Source organism: Pagrus pagrus (assembly GCF_965226575.1).
Source record: "Pagrus pagrus genome assembly, chromosome: 3".
NCBI classification, from domain to species: Eukaryota; Metazoa; Chordata; class Actinopteri; order Spariformes; family Sparidae; genus Pagrus; species Pagrus pagrus.
Window position 1 is genome coordinate 281,872 of NC_140187.1, and position 20,629 is coordinate 302,500.

Below are 20,629 nucleotides of genomic sequence, written 5' to 3' on the forward strand. Positions count from 1 at the left end.
CAGTGGTGTCTTTCTTTCTTTGAATGTTTTCTGAGACAGCAGAAACGCTGTTCTTCCCCTCAGACCTGCCCGACCCGAACATTACAGAAACATGAAACAAAACTAGAGGAAACCTTAAAAACATCCGTAGATTCATACAAACATAAATGATCTGAGATGTCCGAGAATACTGAGAATACTGAAGAAGTTAAAAATAATTTATTTCAACGGGATCAAAACATTATTTGTCTTAAATAAGATCCCACGAGGGAAACCAGAAGCTAACAGCTAGCTCACGTAACACAACAAATAACAACAACAACATGAACACCAAGATTGATTTACATTAATTATATATACAGTATATACAGTGTGTGTGTGTGTGTGGGGGCAGCAGGTATGCCCTGTCTCCTTCTCCCAGCAGTATTTTAATGTTGAGAGGTGGTTCAGCTCTTTGGACTCTGAGATTACAGAGTTGAACTTGTTAAAATAAATGTTCCTGCTGTCGTTGAATGTTTTACATTGTAGGAGAAAGTGCATCTCTGCCTCAGCCTCACCTGTCGAGCAGTGACCACATGTTGTGTTGTCTTTTGGTTGCCATGATTGTTTGTGTCTTCCTGTTTGGATTGTCAGTTTGTGGTCACTGAGCCTGTACTTGGTGAGCATCTGTCTCTGCTTCCTATCTCTGACAGTAGAGATGTTCTGCTGACTCATCATGTTTTTAGGGCGAGATAACGTTCTGATCCACTTCGGCTTTTAGTTTCTTCTTTCCAGTGTTCCAGGTTTCTTTACATTGTGTTATAATGTGTGTTACTCTGATTGGTGTTTGGAGAGCAGTGTTGTTCTGAGGCTGGTCAGACTGTCTGAGAGGGGCAGTGTCTCTCTCTGTTACTGTGTTTCTGTCTCTCTCTGTGTCCCCGTCTCTGCAAAGAGAGAGACGGGGACACCACCAATCCATCTGTTTGCTGTGGTATGGTGTTGTGCTGATAGCGGTGATGCCCAGCTGGTGGTGAAGCTGTTTCATTAGGCCAGATGTGAAGTTTGTCCACTGGTCGGTGAGGATTTCCTCTGGGAAGCCCACCCTAGAAAAGAGCTGTACCAGTGCGCTAATGATCTTTGGTGTGGTAATGGAACGCAAGGGGAAGGCCTCTGGATACCTCGTGGCATAGTCACAGATAACCAGTATATACTGGTATCCTGACTGACTCTTCTCCAAGGGACCTACAATATCCATGCCATTGCGCTGGAATGGAGTTGAGATCACAGGCAAAGGTTACAGCGGGGCTCTGTCAGATTTACGGACAGCGCTAGTGGATTGGCATATGGGGCATGTGTTGCAGAAGGTCATGACATCAGTGTACACGGAAGGCCAGAAAAAACTCGAGCTGATTCTCTGGTAGGTTTTCTGTTGAGCTAAGTGACCTGCCCAAGGAATGGTGTGTGCCAGCTCTGACACCACACTTCTACAACTTTCGGGTACGACTAGTCGCTGTTTCTCCCAATCTCTAATGTACAGCACACCGCCCTCTATACACAGCTCCTCGCCACAATGATTAACAGCACTGACCTCCCCTGCCCTATTGATCTTGGCAAACAATCGCTGTAATGATTTAACTTGTGCTTGGAGATTTGCTATGTTTTCAGGCATCTCCCAGTTTGGTGCCTCTGGCTCTACCAGTGGTCTCCCCAGGTATTTCTCAGTGTTGTTTTCTTGGACCTTTGGCTCCGCCATCCAGCAGACTATCGCAGAAGTCTGGGAGTGGATGCAAACCAGCTTTCGCTTGGGCCTGCGTAAGCACAGCACCAATCACAACAGGTTCAGTCACCTCACCTAGCAATGACAACAAATCATGTAGTACAGGCATGTCTCTTCCCAAGATCATGTCTACTGGCAAATCAGAAAGCACCCCAACATTCAGCCGGTACATTTGATCATTCACAGTATCAGTAACCTCTGCCATAGGAACCACTTTTGATCCCCATGTACACAATGAATCAGTGTGGTATGGCTGTATCTAATACTGCCCTCTGGAACATAGCATGACTTGATGAGTGACATTACACTACCAGTGTCCAACAGTGCATGTAAGACTTGACCATTCACCATGACATTACAACAGACAGTAGCATCATCATCTTTTTGTTGTTTGTCCTCTTCCCTAGGCACATAACAGTAGCTACTGAACTTTTGCTGGACACACAGATTATTGCATTAGTGCATTAAGGTACTGCTGGACCAGTTTAGCTGGTCGTCTACAGAATCACCTACAAATTGAGAATCATAATGATGTTTTAATTTGAATTCATTTACACAAACTCACCAACTTTGCCAACTCAGAATGCTCAAAAGATTGGTTACAGTTGAATATCTTAACAATTCACTTAACCATAAGGCGTCAACATTTTACAAGAACTCAATTTATTTAACTAGTAGTATATCTGACAGTTAATATATCAAGGAAGCCAGAGGGAAATTTATTCAGTAAAAAATGTTACACCGCTACTATTGGACACCAACTAGGCTTTTTAGGACAGAACTAATAAGTACCAGTACATGTTGGAAATGTAAAAAAGAGATGGGCACCTTTTTGCCTCTAATATATCTCCAAGACTATAATATCTCCAAGACTATGTCTTTTGGGAGATAAAACAGTCACCAGACCTGACAAAGAGTGCATATTCAGTTCTAATGGTTGGGATAGCCTCTGCTGCCAGAATTATATTAAGACACTGGAAATCGCCCAACAATGCAGGAGTGGAAACTTCTGATGAGTGAGACGGCATCATATGAGGTCATGTTGGCCAGGATAAGCGGCAAAGAACCTGGGACACTGGGGATTTGGGATTACTTTATGGTCCATCTGACTTCTAATTAGTAGCCTTATTATGAGATTGTAATCAGATTTTCATATCATATGTGTTTATTTCTTTTATTTATCTGTCTGTCATTTTACTATCTGACCTCTTCTTATTTGGCTTCTTATTTGATTTCTGTAAGCTGTACCATATGAGCCGTTGTTTGTCTTATTTACAAATAAAAATTTGAATTACAAAAAAGATGGGTTACAGTTGGTTACAATTACAGTATCTCACAAAAGTGAGTACACCCCTCACATTTTTGTAAATATTTTATTATATCTTTTCATGGGACAACACTGAAGAAATGACACTGCCACAATGTAAAGTCGTCAGTGTACAGCTTGTATAACAGTGTAAATTGACTGTCCCCTCAACATAAATCAACACACAGCCATTAATGTCTGAACTGCTGGCAACAAAAGTGAGTACACCCCTAAGTGAAAATGTCCAAATTGGGCCCAAAGTGTCAATATTTTGTGTGGCCACCATTATTTTCCAGCACTGCCTTAACCCTCTTGGGCATGGAGTTCACCAGAGCTTCACAGGTTGCAACTGGCGTCCTCTTCCACTCCTCCATGACGATATCACGGAGCTGGTGGATGTTAGAGACCTTGCGCTCCTCCACCTTCCGTTTGAGGTCTGGAGACATGCTTGGCCAGTCCATCACCTTTACCCTCAGCTTCTTTAGCAAGGCAGCGGTCGTCTTGGAGGTGTGTTTGGGGTCGTTATCATGTTGGAATACTGCCCTGCGGCCCAGTTTCCGAAGGGAGGGGATCATGCTCTGCTTCAGTATGTCACAGTACATGTTGGCATTCACGGTTTCCTCAATGAACTGTAGCTCCCCAGTGCCGGCAGCATGCAGCCCCAGACCATGACACTCCCACCACCATGCTTGACTGTAGGCAAGACACACTTGTCTTTGTACTCCTCACCTGGTTTCCGCCACACACGCTTGACACCATCTGACCCAAATGAGTTTATCTTGGTCTCATCAGACCACAGGACATGGTTCCAGTAATCCATGTCCTTAGTCTGCTTGTCTTCAGCAAACTGTTAGCGGGCTTTCTTGTGCATCATCTTTAGAAGAGGCTTCCTTCTGGGACGACAGCCATGCAGACCCATGACAGGCCGACCCCCCACCCCTTTAACCTCTGCAGCACTGCTGGCAGAACTCATACGTCTATTTTCCAAAGACAACCTCTGGATATGACGCTGAGCAAGTGCACTCAACTTCTTTGGTCGTCCATGGCGAGGCCTGTTCTGAGTGGAACTGTCGTGTTTTGACTTCTTAATCTTTGTTTGTCCAAAAAGGTTTTTCAGAGTTTCAAAAAAAGTCACCAACAAAACGAAAATAATGCCCAGGAATCCTCCAAAGCTGAGTGCAGTAATGTTTAATTGTCGACAATTAAAACATTGGGATCATACAGACAAAAGTTCATCTGATAAGACTGTCACAACCTGGCTCAACAGTAGGTGACAAAAGTGGGAGACCACACATAGTCTGTAAATCATACAAAAGGTTTTAATTAACTAAATGAAATAAACAATATAATTATGTCCATCAGTCAATCAGTATGTATGCAATGTCTGTGTGGGTGTATGGATATAGAACACAATATAGAAACAAATTATAGGGTCAGTCAGCAGGTCATGGCAAGAGGGAGAGAGGATTCTGCAGGTCTGATTTATAGCCACCTGAGCCCGGCCTGCTCAGGTGTGTTGCATCACTGGTGACTCAGCTCCACCCATCCACTTCCTGAAACAAAGGAAATACACAGCCAACAGAGGACAGAACAGGACTTCTTAACACAAAACATCCTCCTTATTGACCCGTTGCATACACGTCACAATGATCACGTGATGCGGGAGGTGATGCCATGACGGACGGCAAAAGAACACTGGACTCAACAGAAAGACAAGGAGGCTGCAAACCTGATCTAGCCCTTTACAGAATTCCCTTTGAGAAGGACAGAAGACGGCTATGGATAGCTGCAATTAATCGCAAGGGCTGGCAGCCCCTCAAAATACTCGAGGATCTGCAGCGAGCATTTTGTACAAGGTAAGTTTCATATTAAAACTTTATCAAAGTTATGTTAGAGTCAGTCAAAACAAATTCAATGTAGTTAGCTCACGTAGCTACCGTTAGCTAATAAACTCAAGTAGGGTTTGTTTACTAGCCTACTAGCGATGCTAGCTGGCTAGTCCTTCTCAGGACTCTGTTTGTATTAGCTGGCACCCCCAGTAGTATAGAACATCTGATCTAGGACCACCAGCTAGGCAAAAACATGTGCATGTTCAATCAACTAGTGCAGAGCAATACATGTTTTAACCATTAATTTATGTTTCATTCACATTTTGATTAGATTCTTTAATATCTCAGTACCTGTTACCAGTTTTCATTAACCACTAACTACGTATTTATGGTTGTATAGTTATATTACACTACAGACCCTGTCCTGTTAAACCGCTGTATGGTCTTGGCCACCGTGCTGCAGCTCAGTTTCAGGGTGTTCTTATAGCCGAGGTCATCTTTATGTAGAGCAATAATTCTTATTTTCTTTGCCATGAGGTGCCGTGATGTTGAACTTCCAGTGACCAGTAGGAGAGAGTGTGAGAGTGATAACACCAAATTTAACACACCTGTTCCCCATTCATACCTGAGACCTTGTAACACCAACAAGTCACATGACACCGGGGAGGGAAAATGGCTAATTGGGCCCAATTTGGGCATTTTCACTTAGGGGTGTACTCACTTCTGTTACCAGCAGTTCAGACATTTATGGATGTGTGTTGAGTTATTTTAAGTGTCATTTCTTCAGTGTTGTCCCATGATATAATAAAATATTTACAAAAATGTGAGGGGTGTACTCACCTTTGTGAGATACTGTATATAAAATGGTTGATGAATGTGACATTAAACAAACAAACAAACTGACCAATGAACATATGACCAACTACCTCTCATTTGAAAGAACAAAAGTGCTATTTCTGCCCTCTTTACAGGAGACAAACTGTTCAGCAATCTTTTTTCTGTTTACCCTGTCCAGCTTGTCTTTATGTACATGGCACACAGCAACACTGTTGAGGCGGGTTTGGGTCATGGTGCTGCGTAGCCATGTTTTCAGCCTCCGGAGGCTGCTGAAACTCCTTTCTGACTCTGCTGAGGACACAGGTACAACTAGGAGGAGTCGGGCAACTGTTTCGACTTGGTCAAAGAGACCACGGACCTCTGGGGTCATCCCTTGAAGAACAGCAACAATGTCAGTACTGGACTGGAAGCTGTACTTCATTCTGAACAATGCAAGCTGAACTTTGAGGATGTCTGGGTTGATTTCTGGGTACTGTTGGACAACACCATGTATCTTTCCATTTAAGAGAACTTCCAGATGCCTTAACATTTGCATTCCCTCCTGCTCAAATCTTTCTCTGAACTGCATGTCAACAACATCCAGAACTTTGTAGAATTCAGTCCTGTAGTATTCAGAAGGGGAGGCATGTACATGTGCAGGAGCACATAACCTAACCTAACCTAACATAACATAACATAACATAACATAACATAACATAACTTGTTACACGGCTCTATTGAATGCTGCTCTCTGATTGGTCCATTGCTGCGTTCTACGGTCCGTTATTTCTGTATAATGACCGTTGTCAAGTATAACAGACCGTTGCTAGGGACGGCGCTCTGATCCAGCAAGACAGGTGGACTTTCAACGCATTACACCAACCACAGCATAAGAAGCACCGCTGTCCAGCTCCTCTCTCAGGCCGGCCTTGAAAGTCGTCAGATCATGTCTGTGACTGGACACAGGTGTGAGAGCAGCTCCAAACAACCTGTCGAGGTTTATTTCTCCATAACAACCTCCGAACTATACATTATCCCTTACATAACATAACATGTGTCTCACACATCCTTGTTGCTTTTGAGTAAAGAGCCTGAAAACTGTCTGTTTCTCTTTTTGCTTTTTGTCTCTGTCTCTCTGTCTGTCTCTCTCTGTGTCTCTGTGTGTCTGTCAGTATTAATTACATTAATCCAGTTGAGGCTCTTAACTCCTCACAGCTGAGAGCAGAGAGTCAGGCAGTAACAGACAGGCAGTAACAGGTGGCTGCTGCTCGTCTCAGTCAAACACTGACTGGTTCAGTTCTTCTGTCCCGTTCTGGTGTTATGAGGCTGCATCGCAGTTTGGCCGGCTAACGGACCCCAGCGCCTGGGCTGTCAGGCTGCCAGGTGGTGGGGGAGGAGGAAGAAGAGGCCCCGAGGCTGCTGGGAAAGAAGAAGAGGTGGAGAGGACACAAACCAACAGGAAGAATGGGAGCTGTGTACGGAAAGAAGGTCAGTCGCTTATTTAAAACTGTCAGCAGTCATGTCCAGCTGTCTGTGTCCGTCCTCAGAGACAGCCTGTCCTGAAGACACCATGATGATTCATCCATCAGAAAATATTGATCATTGATGAATCAGAACAGAAGATTCACTGATCCTGAGTCAGAAACAAGAAGCTGAGACTGATGGACGAGCTGCACTCGTCTGACATTAAAGGAGCAGTTCACTCATCATCTCCTCCTGATGATATAAAGTCAGGCTCAGCCATCGTCTCCTCCTGATGATATAAAGTCAGGCTCAGTCATCATCTCCTCCTGATGATATAAAGTCAGGCTCAGTCATCATCTCCTCCTGATGATATAAAGTCAGGCTCAGTCATCATCTCCTCCTGATGATATAAAGTCAGGCTCAGCCATCGTCTCCTCCTGATGATATAAAGTCAGGCTCAGCCATCGTCTCCTCCTGATGATATAAAGTCAGGTGAAGTCTCGTAGTCCACAGAACATTTCTGGAGCTTCACAGTAAAACAGAGTTGCAGCATTCTGCTAAACAACTGAAGCAGCTGGAGATGATTTAAACATCAGATGTCTCCATGCAGCTCGTCTGCTGTGATCACAACCTGATCTGAGATGTGCAGTCGAGCTCCAGCTAACACTGTTAGCTTCACAGCTACAGTGAAGAGTTCAGATTAACAAGCTGCTCTGCAAAGTGCTTCGACGTGATTGGTCAGTTGTACAGAAACAAATGTTTCTGATGTCAGAGTCTTTGTGTTAGAGTGTGTATCGATGTGCAGGTGTGTGTGTACAGAGGTGTTAGCATGGTCCAAATCTCTCCACACCCACCTGTGATGAAACACTGTGACATCACCACACTGACTCTCAGGTGCATCGTCTCTATGTAGTTATTATGTTTATTGAACAGGCCAGTGACCTCAGCTGTAAAACTGTCCTGAAGTTAAACTGAAGACTGGTTCGTGCAGCAGGTCCAGAAAAAAGCTTTATTTCCTGACACAGTTCAGATTTTATGAACAAAGACTGATTTCAAGTTCAACAGAGAAGAGAAGTAAACAGGAAGTTAGTTAACTGGGTCAGTAAAGAGAAACCAGTGAGGTGGTGGTGGTGGTGCAGCAGACCACAAAGACAGGAGCAGAGTTTGTGATGAGCTGTGAGACACTAACCTGCATGTGAAGACACACCTGCAGACACACAGGTGGACTTCAGCCAGCTGCAGTTGCTGGATGAGATTTAAAAATCTTCAGGTGGTTCAAAGTTTTCTGCTCACCGTTTCCTGACAGATCGCTCGCACATCTCACTGTTGAAGAACAGAAGTTTGATTTTTTCTGCAAATATTTGAGTTCATGCGACCGAATACAGATTCACATGTATTTGCACAGAGTGACACGATGATGCAGAGTGAATTGCGTGAGTTGTGAATATTGAACTGAGTGAGGATTTGTGGTGACGCTGAGTCGTTAAAGCCTGTCGGTGTGGACGTTCACACTTGAATTGAGACACTTGATTGATAGGATAATAATCACTAGTCGTGGCCGTTTACAGACAAACATAGCTGTACGATAACACATCTACTGTACTGAGACAGGACCAATAAAGAGCTGGTGCAGAGGAAAGGTAGTGAGGAAGTTGGACTACCTGGTAAGTCATGGAAATATGTCTCAGCACAGCACAGCTCTGATCGATCTGAACTCCATTCAGGGAACAAACGTTTTAATAGTAGTTAGCTTGTCGTCTGGCCGACAGACCTGACGCAGCATTATGATGTTGTTATTTCAGCTTCTGATCCATTTATTGAGTCGGATCACAGAGAAATCTCTTTGTTCTGGGTTCATTCTGATGTGATGAGACAGATTCATTCAGTCTATGTAGAGCTGGAAGCTGCTGTCATCAAGATGCTGAAACTCACCCAGTTGGGTGCTACGAGAGTAACGCCAACAAAAATGAGTAATCCTGCCATCAAACTAACACAAGGTGAAAATTGTCTCCGTGTTTGGTCTGAATGCATCATAAGCTGTGTTGCTGTAAGTTACAGCAGATCATTGAAAGGTTCCAGGTGACAATCATCTGCTGAAGGTTCACAGACGCATCAGCAGGAAATGATCAGATCATCAGCGTAGAAATGAAACACTGAGTGAGGAATGTTTTATACTGAAGGACAGAAATGATGAAGGGACAGGACTGTCAGGACTGTGATGGACTGTGATGGACTGTATGGACTGTCAGGACTGTGATGGACTGTCAGGACTGTATGGACTGTCAGGACAGTGATGGACTGTCAGGACTGTGATTGACTGTCAGGACTGTGATTGCCTGCCAGGACTGTCAGGACTGTGATTGACTGCCAGGACTGTCAGGACTGTGATTGACTGCCAGGACTGTGATGGACTGTCAGGACTGTGATTGACTGTCAGGACTGTGATTGCCTGCCAGGACTGTCAGGACTGTGATTGACTGCCAGGACTGCCAGGACTGTGATTGACTGCCAGGACTGTCAGGACTGTGATTGACTGTCAGGACTGTGATGGACCTGCAGCGCCCTTAGTTCAGTCTGACAGGAAGTTACACAGCACAACTAACTGTCAGACGTCCAGGAGCAGCATCATGATCACATCATGACCTCACACAGTCTGTCATCAATGATCATCAGACGAATGTGTTTCAGTTTGTTGAATCCAAGAGGCTTCTTCAGTTCTGAAGGCTTGTTTGTTCCCTCGATGCTTGATGAGTGTTGAAGAGACTCCAGAACTCTCTGGGTGTGTTGCATTCACTGACATCGTCCTGCTTTCTGTCTGTGTTCATGTCAACCAGGAACAGCAAACGCATCAGCTCATTCTTGTTACTGTAACTCAGTTGTCTCTGTCATCACACCTCTGTGTTTATGTTCTGTTGGGTTATGTTGGTTCAGCTCATGGTTTGGAACAGGGTTAGGGTTAGAACATCTCGTCACTGTGCACCAAGCACGATTTTAACCTGATATTCAACCTCTGAGACGTCTTTGATTACTGCAGAGACGACACTGATGAACGTGGAGGTGTGAATATATCCATCATCACTTATCTTCTGTCATGTGTTCATTAGAGATGTTGTTACTCTGGAGCCTGATGAAGAAACACCATCATCACTAATGCTCTGTTTAAAGTCCGAACAGGAAGTCACAGTGAGATCTGCTCTTCAACACGACCAACTCTCACTGGTGTTGTGATCAATGCTCACTGGGCTGTTCTGGATCAAAACATCTGGTTTTGGTCGCCACAAACAGCTGAAATCATCCTGAAGATATCACCTGCACCTGTTTAATAGAGAAGAATAGAATAGAAAGCGACTCCTGATCAGTTCAGAAACACACATACAAACATAAAATATAATATAAAAAGTATAAAAATGTGAGGAACACAACAGCCACAGAAAACAAACATCTTCAGCTGGACAGAAGTCGGAGTTCTGGAATAAAGCTGCTAATCTGGAATAATAAACTACAAACACAGTGAATTAAAACTGCTGCAGTATGTTAGTGCTCTGATTGGACAGAGTGAACTGATGCACAGCAATACATGCAGTCAATGGTGTAACATCAGATCCCGGTCCAGGACCCGATCCAGGACCAGATTACAGTGTGAGGTGACACAGAGCACACGCTGACATGAATGAGGTGTGTGTTTGTGGATTAAAGGAGCTGGAAGCAGATTAACAGGATGAGAAAATCCTGCTGCTTAAAATACTCAAACTACAAGGGGGGGGTATAAATACTCTGTCACTAGTTACACAATCAGAATATACTTGAGTTACCCAAAGTCAAAGTACTCATGATGATAATAATGATATTATAATAATAATAATGATGTCATTATTGATTAATTTGTTGATCACTGTAACGTCTTGTTGTTTGACCCTGGTGAGGCTCCATGCAGTCTGATCATCAGGTGCACCTGCAGCTTCAGATTAAGTGTGGAACTGAATATCAGCTCTTATGATGTTTGATTCATAAAAGATGCTCAGCATAAAAAACTGTTTGTGTTCAGCAGAATCCACCTCACACACCTGTGATCAATAAACATCTGATCAATTTAAACGGGCCTCACCTGCCGTCTGATCTCTGATATAAAGCAGCAGGTGAGAGTTCGGTGAGAGAGCAGAAGACCTCAGTGATGGAAGAGAACATTGTTAACGGCACCCTGAGGTGTAATGTCTCTGTGCCACCAGCAGAGGTCAGACTGTCCTCAGGCTCTGTTGACAGACCACAGGGTCAGACACCTGAAGCTCACAGGTTCAATCCCCTCAGACCAACCGGTCAGTGTCCTCTTACATCAGGTGTGACATCAGCTTGTCTTCATATCGAGGAGACAGGAGGTCTGTGATTGGTCTGTTTCTTTTTTTTTTTTTTTAAATCTGTTTATTGAGTTCTGTCGACACATATTCACTTTTTTGTTCAACATACACAGAACCCCCTTTTCCCTTTTTTTTTTTACTGAACTACCTTAACAACAGGAACACACAAATACAGCAGGATAGCAGGACTAACAAACAAACAAACAAACAAAAATAAATAAATAATAATAAAATAATAATAATAATAATAATAATAATAATAATAATAATAATAATAATAAATAAATAATATAAATAATATACATATATATACACACACCACCAGATTTACATTCAAGGTACCATGATATGCTGTAGCCAGCTCCATTGTCATTAACCAGGGCAAAGTTCAGATTGGAGGGGTCCACCGTGTCCAATACTGGTATCTTAATAAATCCGTCCACATTGTCATGAATGGTGTAGGTCAGTCTTTCCAGAGGGAGTATTCTCAGTACCTCCTTATACCAATCGTCCAGTGAGGGGGTGTCCTTAGAAATCCAGAGCTTGAGAATGGTCTTTCTCGCTGCATACAAGAGTATTCCAATCAGTTTAGCATTAGGGTTGTTTCGTGCACTGTCCACCCTAGCTGCCAAAATACACTGAAGAGGTGACAGCTGACAGTCATACCCAATCAGGGAAGACACTTCGTCTCTCACTTCTCTCCAGAAAGATTGTATCTTTGCACATGTCCAGAACATATGTACATATGTACCTGTTTCAGAGTTGCATTTAATACATATAGACGAATTTAGGCTAAGTCGGCTCCTCAACCATGGTGTACAATGAAGCCTGTGTAATATTTTAAATTGTCTCTCTCTATCAATATTACAGCACAGAATCTTATGTATGTTTTCTATAACCGATGCCCATACATTGTCCGTTATTTCACATTCTAAGTCAGTCTGCCACTGCCTTCGAATATGGTCAGTAGAGTAGTTCAGATGTAAACCAAAGGTTTCATAAATGTGAGAAATAAATCTCTTTGGCATGGTTTGGTTGAGGAGGTCTTCCAAGAACGACGTGGTTACAGCATGTAAGTTTTTTGATAGATAATGCCTTATTTGCAGATATCAAAAAAAATGAGACTGTTGCAAAGAATATTTACTCTTCAAGCCCTCAAATGATTGCATTATTCCTCCTTCATAGAGTTTTGCAAGCCGATCTAGACCACTCTCCTGCCAAAGTCTAAACACTATATCTTGGCGTGAGGGGGGGAAATCTGGATTTCTCCATATTGGAGCCAGGAGTGAAAAATGCTTTTTAAGTTTAAAACCAGCCTTAATCTTATTCCATGTATTCAGTGTATTCAAAACAATGAAGTTATTTTGAACCTCCAATTTCACTTTCTTATGGTTTACGAAGGGGCAATCTTTCAGTGAAAGTATGCCACAGTTTTTAGACTCCATATCAATCCATGTATTTGTAGCTTCCGGGTTCACCCATTCATATATGTACCGCATTTGTGCTGCCCAATAATATAGTCGCATGTTTGGAACTCCAAGGCCCCCTTGGTCTTTGCTTCTCTGTAACTTATTTATCTTCATTCTGACCTTTTTACCCTGCCAAATGAATCTTGTAAACATCCTGTCCAAATCTATGAAAAAGCTATTGGGGATTGAGTTTGGCAACATCTGTAGGGGATACAACAGCCTGGGCAATATATTCATTTTGAGCACGCTTATCCTACCTAACCAGGAAACAGGTAGGGTTCCCCATCTATATAAATCCTCCTTAATTCGTGTTATGATAGGTTGAAGATTAAGTTTGACCAATTTCCTAAGAGAGGGGCCAATCCTCATTCCAAGGTATGTTATTTCCTTGGTTGACCAGTGAAAAGGAAAGCTATTGGGTGGGGCTGAGCCTATCAATGCACCAATAGGCATGGCTACAGTTTTAGATAAGTTCACCTTAAAACCTGATATGTGTCCAAATTTTTGTAGACAATCGACCAGGCATGGAATTGTGCTGTCTATGTCTGATTGGTCTGTTTCTGACGTGAGTTGATTGTTCTTCTGACCCGCAGATTCCACTGGATACGGTACAGCTACGGTACGGCGGCGTTACGGCTCCGGTACGATTGTTCTCCGTCGTCCTCGTCCGGCAACCCCCACCAGTTGCGTTTTGAGTCCGCCACGGCGCAGCTCCGCTGATCAGCTGGAGAAACGAAAACGAGGATTTCCCACGATAATTACATAATCACACACGACCGCAGTTATATGTATGTGTTATTAACACAACAACACGAAGTACGGCACTCTTTGCCGTACCGTATCCAGTGGAATCTGCGGGTAACTGTTTCCCCGTTTCCAGTGTTTATGCTAAGCTAAGCTAACCAGCTGCTGACTGTAGCTCCAAGTTTGAGCGTCCCAGAGGAGACATTAAAGAGTAACTAAACCCCTAGCCCAGTGAGCAAAGAGTGGTCTAGATCACGTTTTTTAGACACCATTTAAGGACATCCAAGACGTATTGACGTCCTCTTGACTATTGACATGGCCAGGCCATGATCTGGACGTCCAATGACAGCCAGAATTAGTCGATAAATGACGTTGAGAAAAGACGTCCAGTCAGGCCATAATCTAGACATCCACTGACATCCAGAATTAGTTGAGAATAGACGTTCATACTGGCTATGATCTGGACGTCCACTGACAGCCAGAATTAGTCGATAAACGATATATAAACGTCTATACAACGTCCAGAAAAGACGTATAAAAAACTTTCATTCTGGCTCCACAGAGGACGTCTTTTAGACGTCTTGGATGTCCATAAATGATGTCTAAAAGACGTGATCTAGACCACTCTTTGCTCACTGGGAGGTTTTGGCTGAGGTGCATCTAGGCTGGAAATTCAAAAAATGCCTTGATTGTGGGCGGCGTCCAGTCCCCGCCACCACCACCACCCCCTCACACCTGCAGAAACACACACAGAAGGGCGGGGCCAACAGGGGTGGCTCGTGATGTAAGCTGCCTCCAAAACCTCATCAGCCTCCATCTCAGCCAATAGCAAAATTTGATTGTAATGGCCGGGTTTCAACCCATAGAGGGCAGTCACTTACATTTTTACAACAAAATACGCCAAATTGAAATACTTTGACTAAAATGTCAAGAGTTGGACCAGAATAAATGTACAACACTACTTCATACCCAAATACATTTGTTTTCAGCAGAAAAACATGGTTTGGGGGTTTAGTTACACTTTAACTGTTGAACTGGTCCTCCAACGGCTGCTGGATCAGGAGAAGAGGATCATTCAATCTTTTGTCAGATCAGCCTTCATCCTGCAGTAAACAACTCTTATCCTCCTCCTCCTCCTCCTCCTCCTTCAGGGCTGGGGGAGGGAGGAGGGGGGGCGTCTGTGAGACAGTGAGGGTCTTGTCACCATGTTGAAGCCTGATGACGTCTCCTAGCAACCAACACAAAGTCCATTCAGTCAGAGAGAGACGGCGTCCAACTGACCCGAGTCTGAAAAGAGACGAACGGCTGAGAAACAACCCGAGGGGGGGGGGCTTACTGAACTGACTCTGATTAAACCTTCCTCACCATGATGTAAATCTGGGTCGGTCAGATGGAGAAACCGTCAAGACCAGACTAGATTTTGAAAGTATCCAGCTAGTTAACCATGAACCCTCACTGTTCAAATATCGCCGACGGAGTCCAAGTCCTCATGAGCGGTGGGGAGGAGAGTGTATCTGTGCATCATTTTCATTACATCATCTAACTACAAGTAGCTACCTCATGTCTCATTCACCTGTAAGTAAACACCTTATATTATCATATTGAACTTAAACAACAAACATTGCTAGTACTGATAGCTGTCAAGCTAGCTTTGTTAGCATTCAGAAATTGTTTTGATGTTGTAAGTCATTGCTGGTTAGCTAGCAGCAGCTGGCTATGGTAACGTTAGATAGGGCAAAGCTAAAACATGAAGATTAGTGGTGGGCCTGTTTATTCTGTTTCCCTCAGTGATTCACAGACCTACGTGAATATTGTATTGAACTCATGATTATCCGATGTGTTACATGTAAGAGCATCGCTGACTCTGATGATGAAGACACGCCAGAGCCAAGCACATCATCCCGTCAGAGGACGACAGGAGGACAACCAGCAGTGTCCGAGGAAGTGGAGGCAGAGGCTACTTCAAGTACTTCCTGTCATATAAACTGGGACATCTGTACAATTTTGTCCAAGAATGTCTAAAGTATTGACCCTTGACTCTAAATGTTCACAGTATGCTGAGGACAGTCGAGTTCTGGTCCATAAAAATATCTAATCATGTTTCTCATCTGTTGCTTTACAGGCCAGAATTCAAGGACTACGTTTGGAGCTGAACTCTGAACTACACAGATTCATGTGTCCTTCTGTTTTTACTTGTTTGAATAAAGTCTTGAAAATGATAAATGTCTCTTCTTTACATCCATCACAGTTCTGACACTTGACATGATGCGCTGATAACAACTGAACCAGATGAGACTCTTGTTTATTATCATTAACAGCACACTGAGCATGAACAGTGTCTACAGGAAGGACGTCCACATTTTACATGACTGGTAATATACACAGGTCAGGCTGCTGATAGCTCTGTTGTCTCATCCTCTACTGTCTTCTGTAGAGAGAAGAGACAGTTACAGTTAGGAGGAAATACATATAATACATATAATACATGTAATGTATATTATACAAATAATACATATAATGCATGTAATACAAATAATACTTATAATATGTAATAAAATTTGTATTTCCATTTGTGGCGTTAAATTGTGGAACAGGTTAAGTGTGGAAGTACAGAAAAGCCAAAATTTACGACAGTTTAAAAATAATTACAGGGATATCATATTTGCAAGATACAGGAATCTGGAGGAGCCTCATTAACTGTAAATATATGTGTGTGTATATGTCTATGTACACTGTATTGGTGTTAATGCATATTTATACACATTTATAAATTATTTTACATAATGAAATTATTATATAGCCACGTAATTGTATTTATATCTATTTATAACATTGTATTTGTAAACATTATAATTATACATATTTATAGGCATTTATATATTATGCTACATAATGAAATTAATATATAGCTTTTGTAATATGCATTGTAGTTGTCTCATACATATTTATATACACTTTAGATAGTACCTTGTATTTATATCCAACATAGCTTCTTTTTTAAAATATTGATATGTTAATAATATAATACTGATAGTTTAACCTTATATATGAGTTAAGGGGTAGGACTAGATAAGTTTATACTTCCTCCGAGTCCTACCCCCTTTCGAACATGTGAAACGTGTGGAGGATCCAAAATCCATCCTTCAGTCTTTTGTATTATGTTTTTTGTTGTATATTTGTTTATCTGTTTAATAATTTATTTATTTATTGTTTATTTGTTAATTTATTTATTATTTACGGAAATAAAGTTTGAAATAAAGACAAACATTACATATAATACAAATAATATATATAATACAAATAATACATGTAATACATATAATACAAATAATACAAATAATACATATAATACATATAATACATATAATACAAATAATACATGTAATACATGTAATACAAATAATACAAATAATACATATAATACATGTAATACATATAATACAAATAATACATATAATACAAATAATACATATGATACATGTAATACATATAATACATATAATACAAATAATACATATAATACAAATAATACATATAATACAAATAATAAATATGATACATGTAATACATATAATACATATAATACAAATAATACATATAATACAAATAATACATGTAATACATGTAATACAAATAATACAAATAATATAAATAATACAAATAATACATATAATACAAATAATACATATAATACAAATAATACATGTAATACAAATAATACATATAATACATTTAATACAAATAATACATATAATACATATAATAAATACAAATAATACATATAATACATATAATACAAATAATACATATAATACAAATAATACATATAATACATATAATACAAATAATACAAATAATACATATAATACAAATAATACATGTAACACAAATAATACATATAATACAAATAATACATATAATACAAATAATACATGTAATACATATAATACAAATAATACATGTTATACATATAATACAAATAATACATATAATACAAATAATACATATAATACAAATAATACAAATAATACATATAATACAAATAATACAAATAATACATGTAACACAAATAATACATATAATACAAATAATACAAATAATACATATAATACAAATAATACATGTAACACAAATAATACATATAATACAAATAATACATATAATACAAATAATACATGTAATACATATAATACAAATAATACATGTTATACATATAATACAAATAATACATATAATACAAATAATACATATAATACAAATAATACAAATAATACATATAATACAAATAATACAAATAATACATGTAACACAAATAATACATATAATACAAATAATACATATAATACAAATAATACAAATAATACATATAATACAAATAATGCATATAATCTCAACGTCTTCTCTTAATGTCTTCTCTCAACGTCTTCTCTTAATGTCTTCTCTCAACGTCTTCTCTCAACATCTTCTCTCAACGCCTTCTCCTAACGTCTTCCTTCTGTCCTCTTCTTCTTTGTTTTGTAGAAGGCGTACAGCATCGACCACGAGCCTCCAGCAAAGCAGCAGTGTGTGAAAAATGGAAAGCACCCAAACAGCAGAGGTAAGTTTGTCCCTCTCAGGTTACCGTCCGGCTCAGAGAACAATGGTGCACTCTGGGAGTGGAGTCTGACCTTTGAACGGTCGTCCCATCTTATCAGTGTGAGTCGGGCTGTAATGATCCTGAGGTGAAGCACCGACTGCTGTCTGCTCTGATTACAACAGCACCAGGTCCACTGCAGCACAGAGACACTAATGTTCTGTTTTATTCTGAAGTCGTTCGGATCAAACCAGAAACCTTCCTCACATCAACACAGTGAACTAACAGAAACTGGAACTGTGTTGTGTCTCCTTCTTCTTCTATGGTGTAATGGCACTGACTGGAGGATTAGCTCCACCTGTGTCCGGTACAGAGATAAGTGTAGGACATGTTTAGCCTAGCTTAGCACAAAGACTGGAAGTAAAGGGAAACTAATCGCCACAAATGCTAAAGTAGTAGATTTTCCATTGTGTGTTGTTAGCTACAGTTAGCATTATTCTTATAGAAAGTTAGCATATCTGATGAAATGGTGACATATGAGGACACATTCACCTAGCTTAGCACAAACTGTGTGTTGTTATCGTGTTAGCTAATGAGCTCGCCATCAGTCCCTGTGTCTGTAGTCTGACTGTAGACGTCTCACACGGCCCAAGTTCAAATCCAACAACAACAGAAGAAGAAGAAGAAGAAGAAGAAGAAGAAGAAGAACACACGTTCAGACCTTCAGGAGGAAAATGAGCTTTTAGAAGAGTCAGGAACCAGAACTGAGCTGGTACCGCCTCCTCATTGGCTGCTGTAGGCTCTAGGGCGGGCGTATAATCTCATATCTGCTCAAAGGAGGAGGAGGAGGAGGAGAAGGAGAAGGAGGAGAGAGAGAGGAGAGAGAGGGAGAAGGAGGAGGGAGGAGAGAGAGGGGGAGACAGGAGAGAGGAGGAGACAGGAGAGAGAGAGGAGGAGAGAGGAGGAGAGAGAGGAGGAGACAGGAGAGAGAGGAGGAGAAAGAGGGGGAGACAGGAGAGAGGAGGAGAGAGGAGAGAGAGAGGAGGAGAGAGAGGGGGAGACAGGAGAGAGGAGAGAGAGAGGAGGAGACAGGAGAGAGAGGAGGAGAAAGAGGGGGAGACAGGAGAGAGGAGAGAGAGAGGAGGAGAGAGAGGGGGAGACAGGAGAGAGGAGAGAGAGAGGAGGAGACAGGAGAGAGAGGAGGAGAAAGAGGGGGAGACAGGAGAGAGGAGGAGAGAGGAGAGAGAGAGGAGGAGAGAGAGGGGGAGACAGGAGAGAGGAGAGAGAGAGGAGGAGACAGGAGAGAGAGGAGGAGAAAGAGGGGGAGACAGGAGAGAGGAGGAGAGAGGAGAGAGAGAGGAGGAGAGAGAGGAGGAGAGAGAGGGGGAGAGAGGAGGAGACAGGAGGAGAGAGGAGGAGAGAGGAGAAAGGAGGAGACAGGAGAGAGGAGAGAGAGAGGAGGAGAGAGAGGGGGAGAGAGGAGGAGACAGGAGGAGAGAGGAGGAGAGAGGAGAAAGGAGGAGACAGGAGAGAGGAGAGAGAGAGGAGGAGACAGGAGAGAGGAGGAGACAGGAGAGAGAGAGGAGGAGAGAGAGGGGGAGACAGGAGAGAGGAGAGAGAGAGGAGGAGAGAGGAGAAAGGAGGAGACAGGAGACAGGAGAGAGGAGAGAGAGAGGAGAGAGAGAGGAGGAGAGAGAGGGGGAGAGAGGAGGAGACAGGAGGAGAGAGGAGGAGAGAGGAGAAAGGAGGAGACAGGAGAGAGGAGAGAGAGAGGAGGAGACAGGAGAGAGGAGGAGACAGGAGAGAGAGAGGAGGAGAGAGAGGGGGAGAGAGGAGGAGAGAGGAGAAAGGAGGAGACAGGAGAGAGGAGAGAGAGAGGAGGAGACAGGAGAGAGGAGGAGACAGGAGAGAGGAGGAGAGAGGAGAGAGAGAGGAGGAGAGAGGAGAAAGGAGGAGACAGGAGAGAGGAGAGAGAGAGGAGGAGACAGGAGAGAGGAGGAGACAGGAGGAGAGAGGAGACAGGAGAGAGGAGGAGACAGGAGAAAGGAGGAGACAGGAGAGAGAGGAGGAGAGAGAGGGGGAGACAGGAGAGAGGAGGAGACAGGAGGAGAGAGGAGGAGAGAGAGGGGGAGAGAGGAGGAGACAGGAGAGAGAGGAGGAGAGAGAGGGGGAGACAGGAGAGAGGAGGAGAGAGGAGAAAGGAGGAGACAGGAGAGAGGAGAGAGAGAGAAGAGGAGAGAGGAGGAGACAGGAGAGAGAGGAGGAGAGAGGAGAAAGGAGGAGACAGGAGAAAGGAGGAGACAGGAGAGAGGAGAGAGAGAGAAGAGGAGAGAGGAGGAGA

General features: G+C 42.2%; 1 protein-coding gene and 1 long non-coding RNA gene across 2 annotated transcripts in view; both read left to right on the plus strand.

Moving 5' to 3' along the window:
• The first annotated feature begins 7,121 nt into the window (after positions 1 to 7,121).
• Positions 7,122 to 20,629, plus strand: part of LOC311255203 (protein FAM107B) — a 26,373-nt gene continuing 12,865 nt past the window's right edge. Inside the window, exons 1-2 of the mRNA XM_084349485.1 lie at positions 7,122 to 7,174; positions 18,237 to 18,312. Coding sequence (XP_084205611.1) covers positions 7,151 to 7,174; positions 18,237 to 18,312 — 100 coding nt within the window. The 5' untranslated portion in view covers positions 7,122 to 7,150. The remainder of the gene's footprint in view (positions 7,175 to 18,236; positions 18,313 to 20,629) is intronic.
• Positions 14,995 to 15,932, plus strand: LOC311255207. The gene is made up of 3 exons (XR_014622337.1): positions 14,995 to 15,290; positions 15,567 to 15,738; positions 15,838 to 15,932. It is a non-coding gene; the product is annotated as an uncharacterized lncRNA (long non-coding RNA).